We start from the raw sequence: 23,145 nt of genomic DNA, 5'->3' as shown, positions 1-23,145 counted from the left end.
CCCTTACAGGAGTTAACTCCCCACTGAGAAAATAGAGCTGTTGACTCCTCTCAGAGCTACTGTCTCAGGCAGCCATTGCTGCATCAGTGACACCCCACTCACTGCTAGCTCCCTTTGCAATGACACAGGGCTAGAGGCACAGGCTGTTCACGGAGGGCAGCTCAGGCTCCAGTATATAAGGCGTACACCTGCGTTGGTGTGGGTAGTCTGGTCCCCCTATGCCCAGTAGCGGATTACCATGGAGCCAGGCCCACACTCCAGGGGGGTCCCGACCAGGCCCACTCTTCTCTGCCCCCCGCTCTCTCCTGCGGGAGCAGAAGCTTGGTGCTCCTGGCACTGAGGCTTCTGCTGCAGTAGGGCAGCCAAGCTCCCCCTCCCCTGCCTCTTCTCACAGCTTGCTCCCTTCCCGCCCTCCCCCTCACTGCCGCTGATCAGCTGTTTGCCAGCAGGAGGGTGGGGGAGGAGTACAGCCACAGCATGGTCACCTGGGGAGAGGAGGCAGAGAAGAGGTGGGGAGGGGAATGGAACGGGCATACCTACTCTGACTGCAGAGCTGCACAGCCAGGTTGAAAAAAGAAGGTGCTGCTCAGCTCCCCAGACGTTGCAGCTGGACACCACCTTCTGGGTCCTAGTGCTGGTTGAGCTCCCTTCTGTGTGCTGGGAGCCATCCTTCATCTTGTAGAACAGTGAGTGCCATGGTGGGGCAAGCAGGGCAGGGGGACAGAGGCAGTGGGGAAGGAAGGGGCATGGGATGGAGAGGGAGATAGGGCAGGGATCGGCAACCTTTGGCACACGTCCCGCCAGGGTAAGCCCGCTGGTGGCCCAGGCCAGTTTGTTTACCTGCCACATCCGCAGGTTCGGCTGATCGCGGCTCCAGGCAAATGGGGGGCTGCAGGACGAGGGATGTACTGGCCGTGGCTTCTCGCAGCCCCCATTGGCGTGGAGTGGCAAACCACGGCCAGTGGGAGCCGCAATCGGCCGAACCTGTGGACGCGGCAAGTAAAGGGACTTACCCTGGTGGGCCACGTGCCAAAGGTCACCGATCCCTGGGATAGGGGAAACGGGGGCACAGCATGCAGATCCCCTTGGCAGCAGCTGGGGCTCCCCTGTTAAGCAGGCCCATCAAACCCTCACCCTGACAAGCCCCACCTCCCCTGCATCTGTACCACCCCAATGAGCCCCCCAGACACCATCCCCACTGAGCCCCAACCACCTACACCTAGACCACCACCCAAATGAACCCTGTAGATAACTCTGTATTAAGCATCTTCACATAACTTTCATATGACTTTGTATTATGCCTCTCTATATAACCTTATATTAAGCCTAGCCATATATAACCTCTAACTTTCATATGACTAAAAAGCAACAGAGGGTCCTGTGGCACCTTTAAGACTAACAGATGTATTGGAGCATAAGCTTTCGTGGGTGAATGCCCACTTCATCAGACGCGTGTGACGAAGTGGGCATTCACCCACGAAAGCTTATGCTCCAATACATCTGTTAGTCTTAAAGGTGCCACAGGACCCTCTGTTGCTTTTTACAGATCCAGACTAACACGGCTACCCCTCTGATACTAGACTTTCATATAACTTTGTATTATGCCTCTTCATATAACCCTGTATTAAACTATTTTCATACAACTTTGTATCAAGTCCTTTGATACAGGAACTTTGTATCAGGTCCCTATGTAGAAAAACTTAGAAAACCTTGTGTTAAGCCTTGGTATAATGTTATAGCCCCTAAGGATAGTTAAAGTAGAAGAAAAATGTCTTTTTGCTAGGAGTAGAATAAGATTCCCCCTCCCCGCACTCCCTTAATCAATTGGCATGTTGAATGAATGAGGTGTGAATGACCAAGGCATGGAAGGCAAGCACCTCCAGACAGCTAGTTGGAGAGGGGATGGAAGCCAGACCCAAGGACAATCAAACTTGTCAAGTGGGCTCACTAAAGAAGAGCAGACATATTGAGCCTTGGGGGGGCGGGGGAGGTTTAGAATCAAGCTCCTTCTTGTGCGGTTAAAGGAAATATCCCATCTCCTAGAACTGGAAGGGACCTTGAAAGGTCATCGAGTCCAGCCCCCTGCCTTCACTAGCAGGACCAAGTACTGATTTTGCCCCAGATTCCCAAGTGGCCCCCTCAAGGATTGAACTCACAACCCTGGGTTTAGCAGGCCAATGCTCAAACCACTGAGGGATAGCTCAGTAGTCTTGTGAGGTTTTTACTCACGAAAGCTTATGCCCAAATAAATCTGTTAGTCTTTAAGGTGCCACCAGACTCCTTGTTGTTTTTGTAGATACAGACTAACACGGCTACCCCCTGATACTTGACACCTCTTTGAACAGTATTGGGACAACACCCAGAAGGAAGCAGCACAAAGGACCAACGGACACAGATTTTGAATCTGGGATAGATTTGCATGAGAGGGAAGCTGCTATAAATGTGAGGTGTCTTGCAGAGGACCCTGGGTTCTGTCAACATCGGAGCATTGATCCAGATCGGCAGAAGCCCGGCTCCACCCTTCCCCTATCTAACTCACCTGGCCAGTGAAGTTAAGGGGAGCAACTAGTTGGTAACAACAAGACGGAGTGTGTTTGTGTGTATGTATGTGAGTGCATGAGATCATATGCATATGATACAGTGTTGATTGATGCATGTATTACCAATGAATGTGGCGTTTGCCTTATTCCCCCTGAAAAGATCCTGTGCAGTACTTTAAGTACAACAACCCCACCTCCCCTGCACCCAGACTCCCTCCCCCCCGCCCCGGTGAGCTCCAACCACTTTCACTTGGTCCCCCCTGCAGATTCCCATTGCCCCTGCACCTGGCACCTCTCTATGCATCCAGATCCCCCACTGAGCTGCCTGCACCCAGACTGCCCCCCACAGAACCCTCGTACCCCCATCTGGATCCCCCCACACTAAGTCCCTCTGCACTTGGATCCTGCTGCCGGGCTGAGCCTCCCTGCCCACATCTGGTGTGCCTGGCACAAAAGGGGCAGGGCCCCAGGGTGTTTCTGTGGCAGGCCTGGCCCTTGTGCTGTGTCAGGGTCAGGTTCAGTCTCACTGCCAAGTCCCTGTCCTAGGGGAGGGGGAAGGCTGCAGGGTGATCTCCCACCTCCATGTAGCCAGTGGTCTGTGCTCCCCACTGCCATGGTGGAGCTTCCACATTTATTTATTATTAAAAAAAAAATCAGAATTTTAAAATATTATGCACAGAATTTGATGCAGAATTCCTTCAGGAATATGGGGCGCTGTACAGCTGTGATGGTGGGACTGTGAAGGGGGTGCTGGACAGTAGGGGATCTGTGGGTGGGGGAGCTGGGCAGGGGATATGGTGTGCAGGGTGCTGTGCAGTTGTGGAGGGAGGTGTCTCTAGGCAGGGGGTGCTGGGCGTAGGGATCTGTGGGGGAAGTCTCTGGGTCAGGGGACACTGGCATAAGGGCAGGGCACTGAGCAGGGGGCAGTGTGGAAGGGGCATGATGGCAGCGCAAGGTTGGGCAGGCCAGTGTGTGTCTAGCAGTTTGGGGTTTGTAAACAGTACCCTTGTGCGGGCTGAGTGGGGCCACTCCTGCTGTGCTGCTTCTCATTGCCCCCAGCTGGCCCCTTGCTCTGCGGACTGCCCCCCATCACATGCCCTATTTCCCCAATGAGGGCCCACAACTATGTTAGGCGCCGGGCCCATAAAAAGTTAATCCGACCCTGCCTGTCCCAACCAAGCCCCTTATCCCCCCATACTGCATGTCCCTGCGTGCCCGCCCCACGGCAGCTGGCACCAGCAGCCCCTGCTGGCACGTGTCCTCGCTGGGTGTGGGCGAGCCAAGCAGAACTACCGCTCCCAGCATGCCCTGGCCCCATGGTTCGGAACCGCACATCGAGACTACAAGTCCCAGCGTGCCCCGGGGCGAGAAGGCGTGTCCCCTGCTGGCGCCGCACTTGACTCGCTCTCTCGGAAGGCCGCGGAGCGCGCACCGCCGGGGTCCTCTCTCACCGCTCAATAGGAGATTGGCGCACGTGCCGCCTCGTGGCTCCGTCGGGCCCATGCGCGCGCGGGCTGCTAAGTGATATGATTGGTTCTTTCTTCGCGGAGGGGGCGGGGCTGAGGGGATTCGGTGAGGCCGCTGCCGCAAAGGCGATAAAGCAGCGGCCTCCGGCCCGGGCTCGGAGGCCTAGTCGGTGTGCTCGGCCCCCCCCGCCCCCCCGAGCCATGCCGAACCGCAAGGGCGCGCGCAACGCCTATTACTTCTTCGTGCGCGAGAAGCTGCCCGAGCTGCAGCGGCGCGGCCTGCCCGTGGCCCGCGTGCCCGACGCCATCCCGCTCTGCTCGCGGGACTGGGCGGTGAGCGGGGCCTGGCCAACACCGCGGGACCCCCCACATACTCTCACCTCGGGATGTCCATTGCACCCTCCCCTCCCCCGTCAGCCCCGGGCGTGCAACCCCTCCCCCCGCCAACACACATCCTCCAACCCCAGGCGTGAATCTCCTCCCCCTCCAACCCTGGGCTTGCATCTCCCCGCCCCCAACAGACATCCCCCAATCCTGGGTGTGCATCCGCCCATTACCCTCCCCCAATCCTGGGTGTGCATCCCCCCAAAACATCCTCCTATGGGCATGCATCCCCCAGCCCTGGGTATGTATCCCACCCTAATACATTCTCCAACCCCAGGCATGCATCCCCTTATTACCACCCCCCAACTCTGGGCATGCATCCCTTCCCTCCAACCCCAGCTGTGCATCACCCCCATACACACACATACCCTCAATTCTGGGCATGCATCCCCTCTGCACATCCTCCTCCAATCTTGGGCGTGCATCCCTCCATACACACCCCAGCCCTGGGGTGTGCATCTCCCCCATACACACACATACCCACAACTGTGAATGTGCATCATCCCCATACACACACCGAACCCTGGGTGTGCATTCCCCCATACACACACACCCAACCCCAGGTGTGGATCCCCAACCCTGGGTGTGCATATTTCCCCTACACACACGTCCTCCAACTCTGGGCATGCATCCCCCTTACCAATGCACACCCTGCCCCGGATGTGTATTCCCCTATTACCTTTTCCCTACACCTACCGCTGGGCATGCACCCCATCTACAAGTCCTCCCCCTCCCTCCCCACGTACACACCCACCCCATCACTTTTCATGCTGCACAGAGATCCTCTCTGGGGTGAAGTGCCTTCCTCTTTAGCTAGAGAAAGGCAGTAGGAAATGCTTTTTCTCTTTTCTGTTTATGGTGTTTGCATGTTTCCTGACTTAACTCAGTTTTAAAGGGACTCTCTTGCAGGGAGAGGGTAACTGGTTTGAACTGCCCAATGTAGATGTGACACTGTTAAGATGTAAATAGTAGACAGTTCTTTGATCTGTTAAGTAGAAACATCTTTAACTATTAAAGGGATTTAAAATCCAATTTTCTTCACTATTTATACTATATTTTAATTTTTTCCATGTTATTGGTGAATCAGTGAGGTTTGTCTCTCTTTTAGGTTTTCAATGTTGAAGTTTCTAAATTATAAATAGTACAGGATAATGAAAGATTATTTCAGTTAGAATTTTTTAAAAAGGACACTTTAAACAAAAGTTTAAAAATGCTTATTACCAAATCTAAAATTTGGGACAAATATACCATTCTTTAAAGGGGAACAAATACAAGTCTGAATATAGAAATGTAATTTTGCATTTTTAAAAATTAAATCTTTTTTAAAAAAAAATTAAATTTACAAATTTAAGATCTTGATCCTTAATTTTAAGCATGTGCATCAGTATTTGCTGGATTTGATCTGTGGGAACAAAACATTTTGCCAATACCTAAAAACCAGTAAATGAAACTTCAACCAGTCTGGTGGCATAGTCCAAGTGGAAGAAAAGGCAAAATGTTAACAAATATCATTAGTAAAAGAGTGAATTAGATTGCTAAAATTCTTATATTTATTTATGCTAGGGCAGTGTCTCTCAAACTTATTTAATCGGGGCCCCCTTTTTTGTGTCTGTAGTCCTTTAGGCCCCTGCTCCTGCCACACTGGTACATATACTGCCGCCCAGCTCTGAAGGCAGAGTGGATGCCACCCTTACTTCTCTGCTGCTGCTGACAATGGTGCTGCCTTCAGAGCTGGGTGTCTGGCCAGCAGCTGCCACTCTCCAGCTTCCCAACTCTGAAGGCAGAGCGGCTTCTCAGCCCCCACCCTCAAATACATTCTGTTCCTCTTGACCCCCAATTTGAGAACCTCTGTGCTAGGGTGTGGCTAATAGCACAAGATCAGTCTGTTAAAATGTTCATTAACCTGATTTTGGCTCTTAGTCTTGCAATTTTATTAATACTGCATAATCTCTCCCCCAGTGCCCACTTTAATATTAAAAAACCCCAACAATCTCTTTCTACTAAGAAATTCACTTGCCAACTTGCCCTTATAGTGTTTAATATGGTGTATCAGCCAATACTGGCTCAATCCAGCTCCATTGCTGCTTTATCTCACCTTCTCTCAGCCGAAGACTACTTATTCTCCTAAGAGCTTGCTGGATTCTGGAGCAAGTTTGTCTTATTAGAATGAAATGGTCAGACAATAATTTATGTAACAATTTTATTCCCAGTTGCTGACTGAGGATGAAAAGGAGAAATACGCAGAGATGGCTCGTAAATGGAGAGCAAAGAACTCCACCCAGGCATCAATGAAACAGGTAAATGGGAAGTAGAAGAAGAAACCTGGAATTTGGAGTGGGCTGAATAAGAGGAGTAACACAGTTGCAGGGGTTGGTCAAAAATTGTGACACACAGGGCCACCCTAAGAACTTACGAGAAGCCTACCTTCTGTCCCTTTTCCTTTGTTAGTGTAGAAATACGCATGGCTATAATATTAGTTTGTAATTGTATCTGAGAGTGCCTACCTCAGGGCAGACACCCCAAACTGGTGGTGTGTTCTAGAATTAGATGTCATCAAGCCAGTATTAAATGTGAACTCCTGGATCACTATAACAGTCTTATCATGGAGTCACAGACAGTCTCTCACACTCTCAAGCCTGTCTTGCCACCCAGACAAAGACACAATTAGTGATAAATGGTCACTTATATCAAGAATCACTGCACATTCAGGTTGCTTCCAGTCCCAAGAGACCAGTCATTTACCCTTAGGTCAGTTGGTACCCTAGATCTTACACCAGAGACAGCCGCTGTAGCCAATCCTGTAATAAACTGTCTAAGGTTCTGTCTACTCTAGCACTTTTATCGGTATAACTTATGTCGCTCAGGGGTGTGAAAAAACACCCCTCTGAGTGACATAAGTAACACCGACAGAAGCGCCGGTGTGGACGGCTCGTTGAAGGTGGTTTAATTATGTCGATGGGAGAGCTCTCTCCCGTCAGCTTAGAGTGGCTACATGAGTGATCTTACAGCGGTGCAGCTGCATCGGTACAGCTGCGTCGGTGTAAGCTCAGTAGAGTAGACATGGCCTATAGGTTTGTTAGCTAGGAAAAGGCAATATAAGAGTTGTTTGCAGATTAAAGCAAGCAAACACACACCAATGAGTTACCACTTAAATCCTAAGAGTGACAGTTGTAGTGATCTGTCAATTCAAAGGGTCTTTCAGGGCGGACTCAGGGGTAACCCCTGGGGATCTCTGCCTCAGTGTAGGACATCTGGCCCTGTCAGAGTTCAAACAGCAAAGAGAGAGATTGAAATTTTTCTGTGACTTTGTTTTATTTCTTCATTCAGCTTCCAAGTCAACAGGAGGAGCTTCCTTGCACATAGCATTTCCCAGAGAGAGCCATTAACCAGTCCTTTGTATTGTGATGGGCTTTGATGACCCATCTGATTTTGGTAGCCCTTCTGAATGGGTGGGGGGTGATTCCCGGGACTGAGTTTGCAAGTTCAGAGCAAACTTTTTTAAAGTTATTCGGCAAAACTTACATAGTTTCTTATTGCGTGGAATACAGACATTGCAAATGAGATTAATGCATGCAGCATCTTACAAGTATTTCATAGAGTTTTAACGCTAAATACATTCTTATAAGACTAATACCTGTTTTGAGCAAAACTAACCTACAGGTGACCTGGTCTGGTCTCCAGCTACAAGACTGTCAGTTCTTATCTAATGCCTGCAGCCTGGATAAGAGCTGGCATCTGGCCTGCCAGTGTCAGACCCTGTTAAAAAGCTTTGGTGTCACATAACAAATATGATCCTGAGAAAGCTAAAGAAAAGTTCCTTTTGAGCCTTTCAGTACTTGGGGACAGAAGTTTTGTGATAACCATCACCAAGAAGTGTACTATCTCTACTCCTAGGATGCATTCAGGTTTTAATGACTAATCCACCTTATATTAAGTTTTACAAAGTTATAGTGGTGGTATAGAATCTTCTGACAATATTTCTGCCCAAGAAGCCTACTTCCACTTTCGTCCTGCCTACATTCTTCCCATGCATGCAACCCCGTCCCAGCGAGGCCCTTCTCTGCATGCTTGACTTTCACGATCCTGGGCAACTTTACTTGGGGGGAATTGAAACCCTTAGGTGAACTTAACTCTTTTTGTTCTACTAATTACACATCTCAGAGGTGTGTGTGTGTGGGGGGGGGGATCTCTCTTCAGTCATACTGAACTCTTTCCTAAAGTAAGGAGAATCCAAACAATTCCATTGCTTATAATTTCTCTTTTAGGATGTTTTTACTGAAGTTGAACAATTTTTGGAGGAGTTCTTCACTGATATACGTTCTGGTCATGTTCATTGTTAAACTTACTATTTCAGGACATCCCTTGAACGTACCTCCTCTCCGGGGTTGGGAATCTGTATTAAATAATATCTTTAAGGAAGGGAAAACTGCTTACCTTGTAATTCTGCTTCTCCAGCAATGTTGTCATGGTTGTACACCTCAGAGTTTGAGGGGTTCAGATGATAATGTAACATGTCCTTTGTTCACACAGTGAGCACTCACTTCTACATTGTTGATTACATGTTCTCAAAAGGTTGACTTCCTCTGTACTGTTTTTTTTTGTTGCTGTTGTTTTAAGAAAAGATTATGGGTGTAAGGGAGAAGTGTGTAGGTCTCTTACATATAATTGAAGTTTGGGGAGCCCTTGCTTCCACATTTTAAAGGGAGCTAGTTTAAATGTTCTGGGCCCTCTGATGTTCCTGAAGTTAGAACATACTCTGGGGGCCAGAGCTCTGAGGCCAGCCTAGAGGTGTATCCGAAGGTAAAAAACCCTAAGAGTAATGAGAATTTTTTCGTGACTTGTACTGGAGACGCAAGACCCAAGATTGCGAATCCTGCATGATGATACCTTCAGAGAAGCAATAAATGGACATTACTTACCCTGTAATTCTAACTTCTGAAATATTGTGTAATAATGACTAATAAAGTAGATGTGAAAGAAATTGTATTTAGCCTGCTCTTTATAGGCTTTTCAGTTAGGGGGGAAACTGTGTTAGTGACATCCTAGGGGAAGGGACGAAAGTCTGTAGGCTTGGAACATATGTGACAAACCTAAACATGGATGAAGTGTCCTTCTGTGGATGTTCATTTTTTTAATTCAGAGGCTTGGCTCTAGTTCTTTCCATGTGTTGGTAAATTGGTGTGGGCACCGCTAATATCCTTTGTGTCAGAACATGCCTGCTCGTAATCGGCAGGTTCTGCCTGCATACTGCAAACTGTGGTTAGGTGGGTTTAGAAGGAGCGGTGCTGCCATCCATTTATAGAGAACAAAGGAGGAGCTATCTTATGGTTCTTCTCTGACTTTGGAGGAGCAGACTATAGATTTAACTCTATTTTGTCTTCTGCAGCCTCCCAGTCAGCTTTCTCCGGTTCCTGCACCACTGCCCATGCAGATACAGAGACACGCTTCTCTTCCAGATGCCATCAGTCTTTCTTGGAAGAACGATCAGGGTAGAGTAAACATAAAGAAGCTCAATCCTAAGGATCTTGTAGTGTTGGATGACTTCCATAAGGAGCAGAATTGCTACATCTGGCTTATAGGCCTTAGCTGGGCAAAGTAGGAAATTCATGTTTAATTTAAATCTGAATATATTTAATATGTCAGACAAAAACTAACTTAGTTAAAATTACTGTTGTAAGTTGTCCTACAGTAACAAAGGATTTCATAATAGAAATGTAGTTCATAATGTTCTGGGGGCAGTTTCTGCCCACAGATGTGTGGCTGTACCTCCATTTAAACTTAATGGGAGTTGCATGTACATATTTGAGGACAGAATAAGGCCCTTAATGTCTGTAAATGATTGGAGATAACCCGAAGTGAACTGCTGCAGGAATGCATTTCTATTGTAACTTCCATTTCATTAGGGATATACAAGACCTAGTCCAGTGCTTATGTCAAGTATAACAGGGTGGGGAGTTTTTAGATGTCAGAGTGCAAGCTCAGAACAACAGTATAGACACTGGGTAACAGGAGAGCCTAGCAGGGGAGAAAGCTATTGTGTCAGTCAGTGCTGTACTTGCACATTGGCTGGCTAGTGTCTTACTAAATAGAACCCTGAAAAGCCAATCTGTTCCCATCTGCATTTCCGTGTAAAACGGATACTTTGATCAGCATTGACTAGCAGCAAAGGAAACACTCAGAGCACTGCCACAGTGCACTTCACCCTGCCTCTGAGAAGCACTAGTATAATATACAGTAGCACTTACAAAATGCTATAAACAGTCAAGCCACCAGCCAAGATACATACAACCAGTGCAAGCACTAAATAAAATATTATTGAAGAGAGAATGGGCTAGGCTGGGGGTGAAGGAATACCCTTAGTTGTCACTGAAACACAGATGATTTGTACAGTGTTTACTGACAGAAGTCAGTATTTTAGTAGTTTGGACCTGTTGCTATGCTAAGTCTGAGCATTGTTTCTTGTTTGTATCATACATAACCTGTCACATGTTCTTGCTCTGTTATTTTAGAGGTGAGCTCTCTTAAAGGGCTCTTTGATTCTTTTCAGCCCTCCAGTGTAAAAGCACTATATCCTTAGTTCAGTCTGCCTCCCACTGGATTTGGTTGAAGCTTAATGTGCTGTTTAGAGTTCCTGATATCAGTGACATTTCCCATCCCTACTTAGAGACAAAATCTTGGAGAGCTTTATTGGAGGGAGGCATGAGTGGTGGTAGTTGATGGACCCCTGACATTTTTATTAACCTGTGCTGTGATATTTACAAAACAGTATAATCTGAATTAAGCTGGAGGGGAACTGTGACTGCAGAATCTCCTGATTTATGCAAGTGTCCTTTTAACGGTTACCTTGTCCTCCCACATGCCACTCCTTATTTGTTTCATCCAATTGTTATCCTGTGTCTTTACTCAGTTGTGTGGCCTAACATAGTGGGGCCTTGATCTTTGACCGGGGCCTATAAATACTGCTGCAATATAAATAATAATGTTCACTGGATGGAAAAAAACATGCTTGCTCTCTCCTCTAGTGACCCCTGCAAATTTATCCTTCCAGCTGTGCTTGGGAACATCTTCTGCTTCCTGAACATTTACAGTCATGGAGAGCTGCCCTCTCCCTGTGAGCAGCGCTTCCTCCCTTGTGAGATTGGCTGTGTCAAATATTCATTACAGGATGGCATAACAGCAGATTTCCACCGCTTTGTAGATCCCGGTGAGCCTTAAGGGACGGACGGAGGGGAGGAAACTCATCATTTCAGTTGTGTGGAAGGATGAAGACTTTCTAATCTCACTTCTCCCAACCCAGTTCAAGTTTCTAGCATAAGACACGCTCCTGTTGAGAATTTTAGGTAGATAGCAGCAGCATAAATGCCTGTGGTTAATGCTGCCTTCTACTAAAGTCTGCAGAAAGGTGGCCTTTGGCATCCAACTGAGTGAGAACTTGGAAGGTAAAAGAAATCTTGTGAGAAAGTAGTTGAAATAAAATCTTTTACGAAGCTGTCTAGCCATCAGCTGGAAGAAAAACTACTACTGTGTAGGTGGGATGCTGCACGCTTGTGTGCGTTGGATTTAATAGTAAAATGCATTTGCCTAGATAGTGGTCAAAACAGAGGTATGCAACAGGTTGTAAAATGTGTGTATTGTGCAGAGTTTGTGCAAATGAATACAGCTAAGAAAATAAGTTTTAAATAAGTGAACATTCATGGCAGTTATGGAAGGACACACGATGGTAGATAAAGCTGTTAACTAAACTGTTAGGGGATAAGAGGGAAGGTCCTCTCATGGATTGGTAACTGGTTAAAAGATAGGAAACAAAGGGTAGGAATAAATGGTCAGTTTTCAGGATGGAGAGAGGTAAATAGTGGTGTCCCCCAGGGGTCTGTTCTTGGACCAGTCCTATTCAACATAATTTATGAATATCTGGAAAGAGGGGTAAACAGTGAGGTGGCAAAATTTGCAGATGATACAAAATTACTCAAGACAGTTAAGTCCCAGGAAGACTGCAAAGAGCTACAAAAGGATCTCAACAAAACTGGGTGACTGGGCAAAAAAAATGGCAGATGAAATTCAGTGTTGATAATTGGAAAACATAATCCTAACTATACATATACAGTGATGGGGTCTAAATTAGCTGTTACCTCTCAAGAAAGAGATCTTGGAGTCATTTTGGATAGTTCTCTGAAAACATCCACTCAATGTGCAGCAGCGGTCAAAAAAGCGAATAGAAAGTTGGGAATCATTAAGAGAGGGATAGATAATAAGACAGAAAATATCATATTGCCTCTATAAATCTATGGTACACCCACATCTTGAATACTGTGTGCAGATGTGGTCACTCCATCTCAAAAAAGATATATTGGAATTGGAAAAGGTTCAGAAAAGGGCAACAAAAATGATTAGGAGTATGGAACGGCTTCCATATGAGAAGAGATTAATAAGACTGGGACCTTTCAGCTTGGAAAAGAGATAACTAAGGGGAGATATAATAGAGGTCTATAAAATCATACTGGTGTGGAGAAAGTAAATAAGGAAGTGTTATTTACTCCTTCTCATGACATAAAAACTAGGGGTCACCAAATGAAATTAATAGGCAGCAGGTTTAAAACAAAAGGAAGTATTTTTTTCACACAACACACAGTGAACCTGTGGAACTCTTTGCCAGAGGATGTTGTGAAGGCCAAGACTATAACAGGTTTCAAAAAAGAACTAGATACATTCATGGAGGATAGGTCCATCAATGGCTATTAGCCAGGATGGGCAGGGATGGTGTCCCTAGCCTCTGCCTGAAGCTGGGAATGGGTGGCAGGGGATGGATCTCTTGATGATTCCCTGTTCTGTCCATTCCCTGTGGGCACTGGCCACTGTTGGGAGACAGGATATTGGGCTAGATGGACCTTTAGTCTGACCCAGTATGGCCGTTCTTCTAGCATGACGAGATATTGTTCATTATTTAGTGTTCATGTATCTGTTTCTTGCTTGATAAAATGTGTATTCTCTCTGCCCTCCTGCAGGAGAGGTGCCACGTGGCTTTCGGTTTCATTGTCAAGCAGCAAGTGAGTATCAGAGAAGGAAAGGGATGGGATGCAGGGTTTGGCAGTTTCACTGGCTTATGTACACCAGTCCTTCAAACATTTTCCTTGCTTGTGAGAAGTGATGCTTCTCTAAGAACTGTGCATCTCGCGTCCAAGAGAGAGATGGGCACTAGAGCAAACTTCCTGAGGGATTTCATAATGCTGTGTCTTCTGTAGACCAAGAGCTCTTCTTTCTGAATAACTAGTCATTAAAGAACCTCTTACACTTTTCACTAATGATGGTGTCTTGCCCAAACGTCCATTGTGGGTAATCATGTCCTGTTGGCTATGATCTACCTTCCCACGTGGAATTCCAATTAGCTTCAGTATTTCTGTCCTAAACGTCTGTGTAACTTCAGTGTGTGATGTTTCGTAGCTGTCATTTCCATCTCTGAGGTGGCTGCCTTTCAGTGGTGGGTAAAGCATCTCCCCCGTGTGTGCGCGCGTAGCTTGTAAAAAATAAATAAATGGGTAAAAAAATACACTGGAATCTTGTTTTTTCCCAAACTGGAAGATGCTAATATAAAGTATCATTATTAAAGAGGAATCTCTAGAAATACAAACCTAATACTTCTCCATGCAGTATTGACATTAAGCAAGTTAAAGTATTCCTACAACCCTGTCGGTTGGCCCTCTCTGCTATTTTGACTTGCACTGCTTTGTTTTTACCTTTTCCCTGTATCGCCATTTGAGCAGTGTTTATAGATTCCAGTTAGTGGACTTCCTGTCCCTACACACACTGCTAACTGACACAGCTGCTGCTTCCCTTTATCAAAATGTTTGGGTAACTCTCTCTTTAAAGCAATGTAGGGCTCTCACCTGAGATCATCCCAGATCTTTGGGGAAAATAAGTAGGTACATGTTAAAGATGAGGTTCTGGTGTGTGCATGAATCTTGCAGATTTTACTTGTGGATGGTAGGTGGGCCTAGGAGTAGAGAAAGGAGTGCGTGTTTCTTTAAAAAAAAAAAAAAAATGGACTGCTCATATCCCATTTTTCTCTTTCCTCATTAACCTCCATTAGGCGATGCCACTCACAAGATCCCCATATCTGGTTTTGAGCTCTCGAATGCTGGTCACCCTGTTGTGTTACGTGAACTTTACTCGTTTGTTCGGCCAAACCGCGGCAGGTGGCCACCTGTGTACTGCAAGGTACAATCCAGCCCCCTCCAAGTTAGAGCAGCTCTTCAAAATACACAGTCCTATTGTAGTTGCCCAAAGAAGCCTTTATAGCAAGGGTGGGGAACCTTCGGCCAGCTGCTTAATTTCATCCGGCCTGCAGCAAGCCCCGAGCCTCAGCCCCCACCCTCTCCACCCGTGGGGGGAAGCTAGGGTTGCTAGGCCATTAAAAGTCTGGTTGGCTCCACGCAGCTCCCAGAAGCGGCTGGCATGTGCTTGCGGCCCCTAGGCGCAGGGGTGATCAGGGAAGCTCCGCATGCTGCCCCCGCAGTGATGGTTCCACAGCTCCCCTTGGCTGGGAACTGCGGCCAATGGGAGCTGCGGGGGCGGTGCTTACTGGGGCGGGCCTCATGCACAGCGCAAAGCCTCCTGGCCATGCCTCCACCTAGGGGCTGGACAACATGCCAGCCACTTCCGGGAGCAGCGTGAAGCCACGGCAGGCAGGGAGCCTGCCTTAGACCCGCTGCGCCACCGACCAGGAGCCACCTGAGGTAAGCGCTGCCCGGCTGGAGCTCACACCCTGAACCCCTTGCCCCAGATCGGAACTCCCTCCCGCACCCTAATTGCCTCCAAGAGTCCGCACCCCCTCCCACACCCTATCCACAGCCCTAAGCCCCCTCCTGCACCCAAACTCCCTCCTGGAGCCTGCACCCCAAACCTCCTCCCACACCCCAACCCCCCGTCCCAGCCCTGAGCCTCCTTCTGGACTCCAAACCCCTTGGCCCCAGACCAGAGCCCCCTCCTGCACCCCAAACCTCTCATCCCCAGCCCCACCCGAGAGCCTGCACCCTGAGCCAGAGCCCTCTTTAGGACACATGGAGAACTTTCAGGAAGAGTGAAAATGGCTTTGTGCAAGAATTAAAGTAGCTGGAGAAGATGGTTTAGGAGTGGTGGGGGAGGGGAGGCGGAGAAAACTAAACTCCACTCCATAGCTGTAGTTGTGTTCTGGAGCATGTGACAGTGAAACCTTTTTCTCTGTAGTCTGATGACTGGTACAGAGTCAACTGGTGTCTGAAATGGATGGCTAAGGAAGCAGGTGAGAAATTAATTTTTTAAGATTGTAAGGAGTCTTAGTATCTCAGCAGCATCTCCTCTGTCCCACCTATATTTGTCAAAGTTTCTGCCCTTTCTTCTCCTCTTCTTGACTCGGTCTTCTCTGAATAACAGGCATTGAGAACCAGCTGGAGCTTCTCAGTGTGGAAAACCTGGTGGTGGAACTGTACCAGCGGAAACTTCAAAAGGAGCCTTCCAAGACCTGGGTGCGCAACCTGCTAGATGTCTTCATGTGGGATTACTCCAGTAACACTAGGTATGCTGTCATTGGCTCTTCCCTATTTCCTGAACAGGAAGATGTTATAGTGGTAACTATCTGTTAGCCAGGTGCTTTAAACAGGCTGCACACATACACCTTTCTTACTTCAGTGTTAAGTTAGCTGAAGACTCTAGTCTCATCATTAAGGCTGGTCCTCCTTGGATCATGGCTCAGATGTGGCTGGAGGAAATGCGCTCTTGGACAGTATGTCTCTGTTTTTTCAAGCATAAGCATAGGTTTGAAGGCTGTGAAGCAGAGGCTTGTGGGTTTGACTTGAGAGTGGAAAGGGATGGGGTGAGATAATACTTCCATGTGCTTGTGTTCGGGAGGTATCTCAAAATATGAACGTCTTTGCTGCTTTGAATTTCATAAACCCATTAAAATTGCATTAAGAAAAGGTTTGGAAGAATGTTTGCTTCATTAATAATCCACTGAATTATAGTAGTCAGATGTTCTTATTTGTACCCCATAAATTAAAATACAGGTAAGTTGTCAGAATTATCCTGCTGGACTATATATCCATTTCTGTCTGCCAAAATAGATTTATTTATTTATTTTAATAGAGGTGCTTAGATTAGAAATCAGAGCAAGTTCTTTTGTTTCATCCATGAAAATCCATTGATTTAACTGGGTTTTCATGGATATGTCTGAGAGCAAAACACCTTATATTTGAATAAGATTCAGTCTGAATATATTTCTCGCCTTACGTTCACTTTTTGAATGTGTATCATGGACAGCAAAGATAGACTTCTTGGTTTCACTTTCAGGTTCTCATGCACTAGCACAGTGCTGCAACATCTGGGCTGCAAGTGCTGCAGGAGAAGTTTAAAGTGACACTGTTCATTTACTTCTGACATTTTACCTACTATTGTTATAAGTAACAACTAAGACTGTAAACTTTTTGTAACTCTAAGATTATAGGAGAGAAATATCTGTCTAGTTTTGAGTTTTTGACAGCACTCTGTATAGTCAGTGTCACCATTTCCTTTGTATAGTCATTTCGCTCTGTTTGTATGGGTCATTCACACACCAACAGGGAAAAGAAAACTGTCCTTTTAATAATAATAATTAAAAAAAGGGGAACCTTGTGACTACAAAATCACAAACTCCCAGGGCGAATCTGGGGCAGGTATAGTACCAAAAACTACTTTTAAGTCTTTGAAATTAAAAAGACTTCAAGTGGATGGTTTTCCTTAAATTCACTTTTCTTTTCTTTTTTTAAGAAAAAGAGAATTTCTATTAGGTTTTATAAAATTACAACCTCTTAACTAAATGTAAACTTAGGGGCCCAAGCTATGTTACTTTTTGGCACCAAGACTGTGCCAGGAGTTTTCTAGATCTGGGTGTAATTACATTGAAAGTGACTAGGAGAACAGGAGGTTAGCATCAGCCAAGGGGTTTCTAATCCAACTAGATTAATTATATCCATCTCAATTAAGAGTGTAGTTTTGTTTTCATTATGAACTCAGAAGAATTTCAATCTGCACTTAGGTGCAAGTGGCATGAAGAGAATGACATCCTGTTCTGCGCTTTAGCATCCTGCAAGAAAACTGCGTGAGTACCATGAAGGAGATGTGTCTATGTTGCAGACAATTCTTAGGGCTGGTTTACACTGGGGGGGGTGGGGAGGGATCGATCTGAGATATGCAACTTCAGCTATGCTATTCATGTAGCTGAAGTCAAAGTATCTTAGTTCAACTTCCCTGGCCATCCTCACGGCGGCAAGTCAACCGCCGCGGCTCCCCTGTCGACTCCGCTTACTCCTCCTGCCGAGGTGGAGTACAGGGCGTCAATTCGGGGATTGATTTATTGCATTTAGACAAGACATGATAAATCGATCCCCAATAGATCAATTACTACCCGCCAATCGGGAGCTGCTCTCCTGCCCTTCCCTTACACAGCTCACATAGGGAAACTGACCTGGACACACACAGGGCCTAGTGTCACCACTTGCGCCCTTCCCCGCCCAGCTCTCCCCCTCCCCGAACATTTCTCCGCAGGGAGGAAGCAGGGCCAAATAGAAGGGAGAAATCTGGGCCACCCCCCCATGCATTACCTCTGCAATATATCCTGTTTGGGTGGGGCAGTGCTTCCCCCCACCCTCCCCAATCTCTGCCCATGAGTACCTGTGCTTTGGTGGATGTCTGGTGACTCTGATTGCTCTAATGTATTAGAATTATATTGAGGATTGTGCCATCTGCATGAGAGTTCACTGTGCTTTATTAATAGCAGCTTAGAGTTCCTGTGTTGAAATGAAATATAGTGAAGATTTTCTACCAATTTCTATCCTAGAAATTCACGTATGACCCTGTGCACTCTGCTTTTTGGAAGTAAAAGTAGGGGTAATTTAGGCAAATATCCATTTAAATAATTGCATTATCTCCCCAACAGTTTGATATAGTAGCAGTCTTCCTGTTCAAACTGATTTAATAATGCTGTGTGCCATTAAACAATTGTCATGTTTCACCCTGGGTGATGGGGGCAAGTGATTCTTGTAGCTACATGGATAATTTTTAAAGAAGGTTGGCCTTTTTCTGGATGAAAGGATGTTATTAGGGTGTAGTCCTCCTATCTCACCTTCCCTCCCTCCCCCCCAATCTCAAAGTACTGTATTGGTGATAGCAGCTATTCCTTCTGTATGTCTTTCATTGTAAAAGAGGCTTGGGGCTATGTTGCCTTTGTATATAAGAAATACAGTACAGAATTCTTATCAGAACTTTTTTTTTTCCTTTGCTCAATGTAGTTATTGCATCAGTAACACTCTGGCAAGCGTGTATGGAGTCTCGCTCACAACAGCTCACCTACCTCTGCAAGACTATGGTTCCAGCAACAATATAAACCCCAAGGTGGTGGTACTGGATGCTGGACGTTTCCAGGTCATCTTCTTTGAATTTGTGCTGAATTATTTCAGGCTGCTATGACTACTCTTTTCCTGAAGGTGGCCTCGTTTCTTTCTGGGGCAATGGAGTTGACCTTCCAGTGTCAGATTGGCTATATTCACTTGTACAGCAGGTGACATTCTTGTTCATAATGCACAACGGGTATTGGGAAAGCCAACCAGGAAAGTTCTCCACTAGCTGACTAGACATCTTTCTGAAGTTTGTCCCAACCATTTGCTACATAAGCTCTGATCTGACCATCAGGTCCTCCAAAATATACCTGCAAAAATGCTTCTTTTAGAATAAGAGGCAGGGAGAATTAACTTGTTTAAATCCTATGCAGATAAAGCAGCCAGATATTCTGTCTTGCCTAAATCTTTACCCAGCACTCTTGGGTATCTTGAGTAGGTGTGGTGGATGCTACGTGAAAGAGAACACTTGTCTGTTCTGAGAAGGGGGCTTGATTTTTTTCTGCTACAGAAGCTGAGGACTCAGAATCCTGGTTGTAGTGGATACTTCAGTTCTCCAGTTGAGAAACAAGGTGCTGCCTCTTCTGCTGGTGAGTTTGAGACTTTCAGATTTGGGAAAGGAAAGAATGAGAATTAAGTCTTTATCAGATGACTGTGGCACTGTCCTTCTTTGCCCCCCCCCCCGTCTCTGGATACAGTAAATGGCCCAATGATCATCACAATACCTCCCATGGTTGGTACAGCTTCAGCTCGTTCATGTATACAGTTGTAGATTTGGTTGAACTCTTAATGTCTGACCTTAACCAGATGGGCCAGTGCCAGTTTTACTGGAAAGAATTCCCAGAGCCAAAAAGGACTCCTCCAATTCACTGTGTTCAGCACTCCTTGTGTGCTGTTACCTCCAGCTTCCTTCAGCTCTCCTTTCTCTCAGCATACACCAGGGTTGAGAGAGGACTTCCTGGTGGGTATTTGGGGTAGGGTTGTCTTCCCAACACGTTGTCTTGTATAAAAAGTACAGTACATACAAACTCAAAGAATACTCGTTGCAGTGTGACTTCCATTATAAACTTGACTCCTTGAAAATCTGCCTTTTTGGAGCTAAAATATTCTTTAGTTGGTCAGAGACTCTGTTCACACTTTTAAGACTGGTTTCCTTTACGTCCATAAGGGCTAGAGAATTAGGCTTTGTGTACCTCATTTGCCCTGTTTCCAGCCAGTGATGTAGCTGCAAACCCCTAGTGTAGATAGGGTAAACTGGAACATGCTGTGTTGCAATTTACCACTGATTGAAACTAGAGTAGACTAATACCCATTAGGGTTTGAGTAAGGGCAGTCAAAACAGCGACTAGAATTGGTTCAATCCTTCCATGTAGACCAGGCTGGGGCGGGGAGGGATTTTAAATGAAAATTTAGATTCTGGAGCACAAGATGGCAAACAGGGAAAAATACCAGTTCTCTGACCTGCCTAATCCAACCCCTGCACTAAGACTACAAACTACAAGTCATGAGCCTTTGCCAGAAGGACGTCATTGATGGACTTGGTGTACTTTGAGGACAGCATTTCAAAGTCCAAGACTCTGCCTCTTGGTTAGGTCAGTCAAAAGGTGCAGTCCCACTAGTTTTCAGCTGGAGCAAGGGGAGATAGGACAGCTGATCTCTTGAATTATGAATGTTTTAAATGCTGATTGACTTGCAAAATGTACTGGTTAATTTTATAGGTGAACATCCCTCTGGAGTGACATCGTCATGTAGCACAAGCATCATGCGAGGAAGAGGAATCACTCGCTTGCTGGAGAGTGTCTCCAGACTTTCCAAATCCTCCAGCAACTGAAAGCCCACCTGCCCCCCTAACCTTACCAGGAGAACTGCACATCCCGCTCTTCCTTATCCCCATTATAGTCTGGGACTTTACCAGATTGCAGTTGCTTTGTCTGTCCCTGTATGCAAAACCCTAAAATACATTCCCCTTCCCTTGACCAAATGTAACAGTTCCCTTAGAATGATGACAGACTCGTTGATTGGAGGGGAATTTTCTTTCAATTAGAAGGAAATCCTGGTTTTATCTATAGAACTACTTATTTTGAAGGGAACTGGCAACTTCTTGCTCTCTTGACTAAATGCAGTCTTTGGACTTTTCTTTTGTTAGCTAACAGGAGGAGAAATGCAGGAAAGAGAGGCTGGTGGTCAGTAACTGCATGTTAAACGTTCTTCTCGTGGTTAATATAGCATTAAACATGTTGTTTGAATGGTTTAGTTCTTTAATTTCCCTATCACCGTGGTCTCTTCCCCACCTCCATCCCTCTGTTAGATGTTGGAAGACAGTTGTCTCCGCATATAGCCATATAAAATAACACGTGGCTGGGAGGCATTCTAGTGCTGAAAGACAGGGTGGTGGGAGTGTCTCAAAGGGGTACTTCAGTATATTCTTCATGAGTGGAGGGATGGATTGAATAGTTGAGTTGGGGAAGTAAATAGACTAAAATACTTGTTAGTAGAAAATCTTCCTTTTGTCTTATACTTACTGTGAAAATATGGTAGGAGTCTTGTCCAGCTGTTCATGTTCTGTTGGGCATTGACAATATACCAGGGTGACAGGGGTCTTGCCTTTTCTGTGTTGCTGTGCTGGCGAATACTGGTGTTACAAACTATCATCAGCTCCTCAAATCTTGAGGTTCATAACAATATATTATAACCTCTCTTTTTTCAAAGGAATCCCCAAACCATTAGTCTGTTGTACACGTCTGCAGGCACGATTTCAGACACCTACCAGGCCTGAAGTGACTGTCGACTATTAGTATTTTGGAGTACCTGTAAGAATGAGAGTAAATGTGGAAACTGGGACACTTTATCACATTTTATTAGAAAATTGGATGCCAGACCTCTGGGAAAAGAGATGTCTTACCAGTTTCCTGAAAAGTTGTCTGTCTTCTGTAAATTACTTTTTTTAATCTTACATTTTGAAGCAGTTGCCTGTAGAAATAAACAAGCTCTTTTTTTCCCTTTAAGTTTCTCTGAGCTGCTCCACAGTTTACTCCAACTGAAGTTGCCGTTATGGGCTAATTCCACAGCAATTAATGGTGATGTTACAAAATGGATTGCATCCCTGGTAGGAAGCAAAATGCTGATGAATTAGCTCATTCCATCAGGCACTTAAGAAATGTTTAATGTGTTTACGCTTATAATTATAAGGAGCTCAGATACCACGGTGATAAGTTAGGGATAAGTGCCTGGATAGGTATTGTTTCATCTGGAAATTAGCTTCAGTTGTACGGCGACTATCCCTCCAATACACAAGATCACTGAACTGCCTTAATACCTCCTACCCGGCAGACCAGCCTATATGCCCATGAAGCTTCCTTGGATGATTCCAAAGTCCCATGACTCCTTCCATAGAGGCCACCCCTCCACTTGAAAAGTCTCCCGGTTTCCAGTATTAGTGATGAATTTTCACCAGGCAGGAGATCAGAAAGCCTTTGAAACTGAGTTTTTGGCAGTGAAATATCTGGAAATATTTGATGTGATCATTGTGAAGAAGAAACAAGACACCAGTCATCTTTGGGTGACACTAAAGGTTTGTCTCTATTCAGAAAACTTGAAGTGGTGATTACATCACTGTAGTTACTGGCCCAGATGTTTTTTTAATGAAGACAAACCTTTAGGCCAAGATCATACTTATGAACACCACTGCTCCTCCCCTTCTCCCTCAATTCACTCAAAAATTTAGATAATCATTTGGTTATTTTGAGAATTGAAAGTTGTAATAAAAATGTGTTTTGGTTATGTTGCTCATGCAGAAGACAGTGTATTTCTCTTTATTTAAAAAAAAAATAAACTTTCTTGGTTCGTAGCGTCTGTTATAGCAAGCCCACAAATTAAAGCAATGAGTAACACTAATGTGCTTATTGGCATGACTTCTAGATGCTGTGACAGCTGAGATGTGGCTGCCCAAAAAAACAAAAATTCAGAGTTAAGATTCTTCCAAGTGTGCTTCTCTGCATCTTTGTATTACAATAGTATGCAAATTATACAATGGACATTTATACACCATAGGTAGTGGACTGTAAAGTCAAGACAGTGACTGTTTTATTGTAGTGTCCAGCAAAATGAGCTGCTACTGAAATACAAATATTAAAATGCATCTTAAACAGTATTTTACACTTAAGATGGATATAGTACACTTTGCCTTACTAGTGTACATGTGTTGTGTAAAGGAGGATCCTGTTAAGAGATGTGAGAGCATGTAGTGAAGGGTCCCATTGCAGCTGGAGCTTGAAATTTCAGCTTTTCAAATTTGACTTTTGCAGTTATGGGAGGGGGGAAGGTAGTTGTGTCAACTAAATCACAATCATTATGCTT

General features: G+C 45.6%; 1 protein-coding gene across 3 annotated transcripts; it reads left to right on the top strand.

The window, feature by feature from the left end:
* The first annotated feature begins 3,920 nt into the window (after positions 1-3,920).
* On the top strand, positions 3,921-22,571 carry MAEL (maelstrom spermatogenic transposon silencer). Of its 3 annotated transcripts, XM_034791726.1 has the most exons (12): positions 3,922-4,339; positions 6,601-6,687; positions 9,777-9,879; positions 11,439-11,594; positions 13,393-13,434; positions 14,475-14,602; positions 15,611-15,665; positions 15,797-15,938; positions 17,433-17,495; positions 18,685-18,817; positions 19,301-19,379; positions 20,508-22,571. In XM_034791726.1, exons 1-12 carry the CDS (start codon positions 4,067-4,069, stop codon positions 20,618-20,620), a joined length of 1,374 nt encoding a protein of 457 aa, XP_034647617.1. In that variant the 5' UTR covers positions 3,922-4,066; the 3' UTR covers positions 20,621-22,571. The 3 variants fall into 3 exon arrangements, with proteins under 3 accessions (XP_034647636.1, XP_034647617.1, XP_034647627.1); XM_034791736.1 differs by lacking the exon at positions 11,439-11,594; XM_034791745.1 differs by lacking the exons at positions 14,475-14,602; positions 15,611-15,665 and having other exon boundaries at positions 3,921-4,339.
* The last annotated feature ends 574 nt before the right edge of the window (positions 22,572-23,145 follow it).

Source organism: Trachemys scripta, chromosome 1, assembly GCF_013100865.1.
Source record: "Trachemys scripta elegans isolate TJP31775 chromosome 1, CAS_Tse_1.0, whole genome shotgun sequence".
NCBI lineage: Eukaryota > Metazoa > Chordata > Testudines > Emydidae > Trachemys > Trachemys scripta.
The sequence above is the reverse complement of the archived record's forward strand: the minus strand, read 5'-3'. Positions and strand labels throughout refer to the sequence as shown.

Excerpts from the sequence above, each read along its gene's own strand:
- MAEL (XM_034791726.1), top strand. The coding sequence starts at position 4,067 with ATGATTGGTTCTTTCTTCGCGGAGGGGGCGGGGCTGAGGGGATTCGGT. Across the intron at positions 11,595-13,392 it reads CCACCGCTTTGTAGATCCCG|GAGAGGTGCCACGTGGCTTT; the intron begins GTGAGCCTTAAG and ends GCCCTCCTGCAG. Across the intron at positions 17,496-18,684 it reads GCATCCTGCAAGAAAACTGC|TTATTGCATCAGTAACACTC; the intron begins GTGAGTACCATG and ends TGCTCAATGTAG.